The sequence below is a fragment of the Paramisgurnus dabryanus genome, chromosome 5, assembly GCF_030506205.2.
Source record: "Paramisgurnus dabryanus chromosome 5, PD_genome_1.1, whole genome shotgun sequence".
NCBI classification, from domain to species: Eukaryota; Metazoa; Chordata; class Actinopteri; order Cypriniformes; family Cobitidae; genus Paramisgurnus; species Paramisgurnus dabryanus.
Genome location: NC_133341.1, coordinates 15055257 through 15063238, shown reverse-complemented (window position 1 = coordinate 15063238; position 7982 = coordinate 15055257). Strand labels below are relative to the sequence as shown.

Sequence of the window (7982 nt, the reverse complement as noted above, 5' to 3'; positions counted from 1 at the left end):
CGACACACAGGCATACTGGACTTAAGTCAAACAATTGTAACCTCCTGTTATCATCTGCACTGCAGTGCAGCATTACAATATTTGTTATGACACTATTGTAATGTGTTCCTATTATACCACAAATATAAGGGATGCACTTGGTTTTCTTTGATACAGTGAAAACCAGTGGTCTCCAACATGATCCCTGGGGGCACCAGGTTGCCTGCACAGTCTGCGAGTTTCTGCCAAAGTACACTAAAATTAAATTGGTGCTAAATTTTAAGTGCCATATAGCACCTGTGTAGAACCATATTGTGCTATATAGAACCATATCTGGTGCTATAGTGGTGCTATATCACCCCTGGATGGTGCTTCATAGGTGCTTCATAGGTGCTATATAGCACTAAAAATGGTTCCCCTATGATTACGAGTTTTTAGTTCTATTTAGCACCAATTTAATTTTTAGAGTGTACTTTGGCAGAAACTCGCAGACTGTGCAGGCAACCTGGTGCCCCCAGGCATCATGTTGGAGACCACTGGTTTATACTGTTTCACTGTATCTATGTGTGTGACTGTAGTCTAGTCAATTGCATAAGGCATGTATCATGTGTACAGTTGGCATGTGTTTTATGAAATGTGATTCGACTGACTATACTAATGTTCTCTAAGTGTGCCAGTACTGTGTGTGCCTGGCAGATGTATACATTACACTAATTATTTTACATACCCATTTCTCCTTCTTAATTATTATTTAGGACTAGGGCTGTTGTAAAACAAGTATTATTTTTATTGTTGGTATGCTTTTAAAGCTATATTACTTATAAAATAATAAAAAAAAATGCTTACTTAAAAATGGCATTGTATGTATGGTGAGTTGAATTTAAATTACATCTGACTTATGTAACCCACTGTTAAAATGAAGTAAATGTAATTATTTTATTGCCATTTATTTTTATGTTTCAGGTAATGTAGAATTTCATTTTCTGCCCTGTGCCCATGAGGAGATAGAACGACCACAAACTCCCCTAGAGGTCATATGCTGACACAGCAATCTGAAAGCAAACAAGGTAGATAGAGATAAAGGGAAGAACAGCAGGCCAGAGACGAAGTGGTGTAATCTCACTTTAGTCTATTTCCTGCTGTTCTTCCCTTTATCTCGTGTGGTTTATTGAATAATCTAGTTGATTTCTCAATGCTTTTCTGACTTCTTCAATAGTATTTTCCTTTTATGGCCAGACTGTTCACTGCAAATGAATTATAACATGAAGCATGTATATTGTATCAATCAACCTTTTACTTGAATAAAAGCATCTGCTAAATTTTTACATTTTCATGTGATGTCTTACTATTATAGGCCTATGTCATTTAAACTGTCTTCTCCCTAATTATGTAAATAGAAGGTATTGTTTGGAATCTTGTGGAAACTTGCTTGATGTTTATCTTCAGTCTATTTATAAAGTGATGGGCCGGTTGTTTGTTAGTTTTTTTATGATATTTTAGCCAGCCAGTAGTTGCAGAATCTGTCAAAAAACCTGGCTGGGGTGACGAGTTCAGTGCATGTGATAACAATGGAGATTATAAGTTGATAAGTAAAGTCAACAGGACCCTAAAGTAGACAAAAATGTTAGATTTGTTCTTTTTTTATTAAGGTGGTAATGAAAAAAATACATTTGTAGTAAACAATGCCTTTTTACACGCATTGCTTGTTTTCAGTAGAAATTACAAAACTACAAAATTAAAACAGAAACCCCAAAAATATGCTACAGTTAATTTTGTAAATTTTATTTGTAAATCATATCATATGCGTGACCTAGCAATGACTTTTGCATGTACATTAGCTGTAGGCCTAAAATTGTCTTAGCTATGCAACATTAACTAAAGCTAGGGATACACAAAATGATTTTTGCACAGATTGTGATAAAAACGGATAATGCAGATAAAAATAATTTAATGCAAGAAACATTCTTTATGTGTTGATTCCAATGTTTTAGCAAGTTGTTAGGTGTGTCCCCAACATAATGCATCTTAAACACAAAACTATGTGAACTTTAAACCTTTGCTGACATGATAAGCTGTAGTCATGGTTATGTTTTCTATATGGGTGTGGTCTAACCCGTCCGCCTGTGTGCTGGTCATGAATCATGTCTATCAGAAACTTATCTAATGCAACTTTTGTTGTTTTGTGTACAATGAAAAACGGTTCAATGAATAAGGAATAAAGTAATTTGAAACAATGTTATACAGGGGATATTTTTTATTCCACTGAAGTCCTGACACTATGATCTAGAAGCAGTTGTTCTGTTATTCATGTGTGTAAATGTTGAAATCTCTTGGGCGGGGCAGCAGTATTAAAACACTTCCTATGTGTCTGCAGTACACAGACTGCGAGGCATCCAGACTGAAATGGCGGCTGAATGGAAACAGAAGTGTGATTCAGAATGGGCTTTGGGGGCAAACGGTGTCCCCATGCCTGATGGTGTGGACTGGAAATATGTTTGTGAGAAGAAGCCCTTTGAGCGGAATCTGCTCCAGAACCCATCGCCGTACGGTAATGACGTCACGTGCATAAACATACAAGCGTTGCAGTAAACAGCTAACGTTAATTCAATCGCGTTTATGTGCTTGCTAAAGGGTAGTTTTGGTAATATAACGTGTGCTTGGAGTTCTTGGATTTCTGGTGAGTTTGTTCATTTTGATTTTTGGGCACTGCTAGTGGTGCTTCAAAGGTTAAGATATAAGTTTATAAAAAATAATCCAGCCTGTATTCAATAGAGTAGTCCCTCTCGCTAACATTAATTGTGCAATAAATGTCAGGTGTAAAGCGGATATTTCGTTTTTATTGTGATTTTAGGGTGTTTCTCAAACGCAAAGTTGCATCCTATAAAGGCTGCGTCCTTTCTAGACCAGTCCTTAGGCTACGATGTAGTCCTCCTCCTTAACATTAAAAGCTAGAATGAAACGGTTTAATGTCCATGCTATAACGTCATAATAATAGTTCCCAGCCCTGTGGTCATCATGACATGGAAATCACTTTTATTTTGTATGCGATTAATCGCGATTAATCTCTGCCCAGCACTAGTTTTTTGTCAAAACCATGGTTTTACTACAGTAAATATGATTGTTTTACTGTAGTAAAATCATGGTTAATTTTTGTAAGGGGTGGTCTCCCATTTCTTCACAACATGGGCTTTTTAACTTTATGCGAATAAGTTAATCCATATAAAATTAACACTGTTTTTTGTTGTAAAAGTTTAGAAACCATGTTTTTTTGTTGTATTGATTACTTTAAGCAAAACCACAATTTTACCACAGTTAATATGGTTAAACATGTTTTTTGAAAATCATGGTTTTCAAAACAAAGATTATTTTGTGGTAACCAAACTTTTACTAGAGTCATTTTTGTTTTTACTCTAATAACACAATGGTTAACTTTCGTAAGCGATTTACAACAAAACAGAGAATAACATAAATGCCTTTGTCTCTAAAACAAGTTTTTGCCTTAGGCTATGTCGAAACGACAATTGGGTGAGTTCTGTGCCGACTTGTTTGCAATTTTTTTTCAGAATATAATTTAGCAGAGTAAGTGCCAATTCACGTGATGTTTTTGAAATGTGTGCAAAGAGTTGTGGATGATTTAAGGCCACAAAGTATACACTTCCTGCATCCTTCAAAAGAGGTTGAAATAGAATGGGAAACAAAGGCTGCCTCGAAGCATCATTCGAATTGAGATGTCCTTAGATGATGCATGATGATGTAGCAGCCAAGATATACAGCCTTCCTAGGATGCGTCCTCGCCTTTAAAAAAACACAGTTAAAGTCCCCGTGAAAAGAAAGTCGCGTTCGACTTTACTTCCGTATTGTGACGTATTTCCAAGTGAAACAGAATAGGCTTGTTCAACTTGATGCGGCTCCGCAAAAACCAACAGCAATGCATTTTGGTTAGAAAATGTGTCCGACATTCCTCTGGAGGGGTTGTAGTGGAACAATCACAGCGCTTGCGGTCCGCGTAAAACTGACGCACTGTTCAAAATTTGGCGAGGTGCACGTCAGGCTACGCAGAGGCTACGGATAACCTACGGCGTAGACCTTACACGACTATAAATTGGACTTGCACCACAACACTAGCAGTAGCACATAGCAAAATCCTTGCTTAATCGAAGCAAACCGGCATAAGCTAAACTTTGATTGGATGCTTGAGTCTGGAGGGATTCCAATCAGAAGCACTGACACAGGGCAGATAAGCACAATGCAACAGCAAATACTGAAATAGAATGGCAAGGCTGGGCGAAATGTAAAATCATTTACCAAACAAGCAGTAAAAATAACACTCAACAGACATGACGTATATTTATATGGGAAAAAATACAGGTGGAGTGAGATAAAGCTGCCTTCAATCTCCCGTAGTCCGCATATCAGCAAAAACACAACAGTGAAAAGCACTAGAGTAGAACTTTAAAACCCTGGTGGAATGCAGCCATGTCATAATAGCTATCAGCTGAAAGGCCGAAGCAGGGGTCAAACTCACAGAGAGAATATGCCATCCATTGTCTTAAAAGAAACGCCCTTAATCCAAACCCACGAGGAGGCATCAGCATCAATAGAGCAGTCCATTCTCTGGCTAGTGTATGCTAAAGCAATCGCATCCACAACCCAATGTGATTACCTTACTTGATGTAAGGCCCCCTTAGATTAGGCCCTTATACCTTGCCTTACTTAATAGAAACCTTATGGTCACCAATTCGGCCTGCAGTGTCCTGTGCATGCTGTGCAAGAGATTTTTCTGCGAAATACAAACGTTTCTTTTAATAAAGGTTTTTAAATGTTTATTTTAAAATATCCAGCTATTGTAGAGTCCTGCAGGGATGACATTTTTTAAAAATGGTTTATAATGAACAATATTCCATTAAAAAATTATAATTGTCAGTTTTGATTTCATGTGGAATTTAAGGATTTTTAAAGTACTGTGTTTTTTTTTGTTTTACAACCAGGTGTGAGCCACAAGACCCCACCACCTGAACATCCTGTTACAGGAGTGCCACCTCCGATTGACCAACCACCCAGGTTTGAGCCAGATGGTGAGTCAAAAAAACACTTGCTATCTACGAAACTATTCTGTGATGAATTTCATATTTTCATATCCTTTGCTGTGCCTTTCTTAACTATTTCGCATAAATATTGTTATTCGTGAATTATTTAGAACCACTATATTGCCTTTACAAAATCATATAGTTGGATTATAATCATAGGTAATTTTTCTGGCTGGAGCACCAGTACAGAGGTCTTGCCTTATGACACTAGTGGGATTCCCCCTGGAGTTGTAATCTGCCATTTGCCTCAGCACAGGTGAGTCCAAGTTGCCTCAGAAATATTTGACATTGTCTCAACATCAAGAAATATTTAATTAAGTGTTGCTTACAATATACTAAAATGACTCTTATGTGAAGAAAGGCATTACATGTTATCGTTTTGGAATCCATTCAGCTGATCTTTGGGTCTGACGGTACCACTTTTTGCATAGCTTAGTTAGCATAATCCATTGAATCTGATTAGACCATTAGCATCACGTTCAAAAATGACCAAAGAGTTTCAATATTTGACTCTTCTGTAGTTACTTTGTGTACTAAGATGGACGGAAAATTAAAAGTTGCAATTTTCTAGGCCGATATAGCTAGGAACTATACTCTCATTCTGGCTAATAATCAAGGACCTTGCTGCCATACCATGCAGCAGGCACAATGATATTACGCAGCCCCTGAAAATAGTCCCCTTTGGCTACTTTCAATAGCAGGGGACTTTTTTGGGCACTACATAATATTTTTGCGCTTGCTGCAGCCATGGTACGGCATCAAAGTCCTTGATTATTTCGCCGGAATGAGAGTATAATTTGCAATAATGAGCGCGATGCTAATGGTCTAGTCAGATTCAATAGATTATGCTAAGCTATGCTAAAAGTGGTGCCGCCAGACCCGGAGATCAGCTGAATGGATTTCAAAATGGTAACAATCAAATGTTTAACTCTCTGGGAGCTGGAAAATGAGCCTATGTTCAAAAAAAGTGGAGTGTCCCTTTAAATGTCTTGCTCAAAGCTGTATTGTTAAGACCCAGTAAGTTGCCAAAATCTGGATGAACCCTGGTCAGAACTTAAACATATAAAAGCAGCTTTTACACATACTTTATTTGCTACAACATCTCAATTACACGACAGGTTTGTTATTTTAAACCTTGACGTGTGGTAGCATAGAATAGTATATTATTCCAATATAATTTGTCTGAAATAACCTATTTGTATTCTTATCTCAGGTGGTTCTCTTTAGAGCAACGTGTGGACCTGAAGGCAGAAGGTCTGTGGGACCAGGTGCTGGATGAGTTTCAACCAGAGATAGTCATTGAAGACTGGTAAGTTTGGTTTGTTTCATGATATATTAAAGTTTTAGCTATTTGCTAACAATGTTCTTGAAGACAAGTTAAAAAGTTACTCATCATATTTATGTACTTGACGTTTTTAAAATAAAACTTTAATGTCCATTCTTCATGTCTTTATTGTGTTCAAACAATTCAGTGTGGCCCTTCTTTTGTTCAAGGTATGAGGAAAGCCAGCTTCATAAAAATATTTACGTGCTTGAAGTAAAGCTCTTGGGCGCTGATGGTAAGACAGTCATCAAAGAGCACACCTGTAGCCCTGAAGAAGATCTGGAGTGTTATTCACACACTTGGAAAAAGGTAGCAGAGTATAGATCCATATAGATCCATATATTTAATAGCTGCATGCCAACATGAAATAATTTGTAAATGTATTTGTGTATTTGCATAGGTCTCCCATGTATTCTCAAACTACGGGCCTGGGGTGAGGTACATTCACTTCCTCCACAAACTGAAGAACCAGTTCATGGTTGAATTTTTTAATACCAAGGTTACAGACAGCTCACTTGTGATCAAGGTCACCAAATCAGTGTAAAATGGGCCATCACGGTGAGGAAAATAATGAGACGTGATGCACTTCACAGATAACACTTTTGAAAATAAAAAACGCTGTTGTTTGGTATGTTGTTGTAATGTTTTCATACATTGACAGCACATGTATCCAGCACCTTATCAGTGCAATAAAACAGAAGTGGTCATCATTTTGTTATTGTATTTTTGGGCAGCAGATGGCGACATAGCTCGTGAACGAAAAGTGTGCCTTGAATGTCACATGTACAAACATTTTTATGATAATCATTGTGTCCAAACAAATGCCATACTTACTACAGTTATAATTATCATTGTAAAACCCGAAATAAATCAAATAGAAACAGCTGTCTAATTTAAAGTATCATTTATTTCTTTTTGATGACAGTGGTGGCTGATGTCTGATCATAATAACTAGGCCTATATTAAATGACGATGAATGTTTTTAAAGAGAGCAGTGAAACCTGGGCCAAGGATCATATTAACGTAACATTAAATATAATTGTGCAACTGTAAGTAAACGTTAAATATTTAAAACCTTTTAGGCTTTATATTATAGCTTTAAAAGATACCTTGCATTTTAAAAATGCCTACATAGCTTTAAGAGGTAGTTCACCCAAAATTGAAAATTGCGTCATTATTTTCTCATCCTCATGTTCTTAACCTGTATGAATTATTTTTTTCAGATGAACACAAAAGAAGATATTTTGATAAATGATGGTAAGCACACAACTGATTGTAACCATTGATAGGAAAAACAATACGATGGAATTCAATGGGTACCGTCAACTGTGCGTTTACCATCATTTATCAAAATATCATCTTTATTATTTATTACAATACTTCCATAATATTGTGTGCTTACCATTATCAATATATATTTTGTGTTCATCAAAATTAAAAACTCCTACACGTTTAGAACAACATGAGGGTGAATAAATAATGACAGAATTAAATTTTTTGGGTGAACTATCTCTTTAACAAAGTTTTTATTTAGTTTATCAAGGTGGTTCAACCGTATTGGCCTTTGTCCCGTTATATGGTGTGTAGAGGTA

At 36.6% G+C, this 7982-nt stretch overlaps 1 protein-coding gene across 1 annotated transcript; it reads left to right on the top strand.

The window, feature by feature from the left end:
* Window positions 1-2353: 2353 nt before the first annotated feature.
* Window positions 2354-7100, top strand: nccrp1 (P1, F-box associated domain containing). Its single transcript, XM_065267008.1, has 6 exons — window positions 2354-2527; window positions 4968-5054; window positions 5226-5322; window positions 6280-6375; window positions 6561-6699; window positions 6791-7100. The coding sequence occupies exons 1-6, from the start codon at window positions 2383-2385 to the stop codon at window positions 6932-6934; spliced, it is 708 nt and encodes a 235-aa protein (XP_065123080.1). The 5' UTR covers window positions 2354-2382; the 3' UTR covers window positions 6935-7100.
* The last annotated feature ends 882 nt before the right edge of the window (window positions 7101-7982 follow it).

Bases quoted from the DNA above. Each gene is read 5' to 3' on its own strand.
- nccrp1 (XM_065267008.1), top strand. From the start codon at position 2,383: ATGGCGGCTGAATGGAAACAGAAGTGTGATTCAGAATGGGCTTTGGGG. The intron at 5,055-5,225 runs GTGAGTCAAAAA...TTATAATCATAG, and splicing joins ACCCAGGTTTGAGCCAGATG to GTAATTTTTCTGGCTGGAGC. The intron at 5,323-6,279 runs GTGAGTCCAAGT...TTCTTATCTCAG, and splicing joins TGCCATTTGCCTCAGCACAG to GTGGTTCTCTTTAGAGCAAC.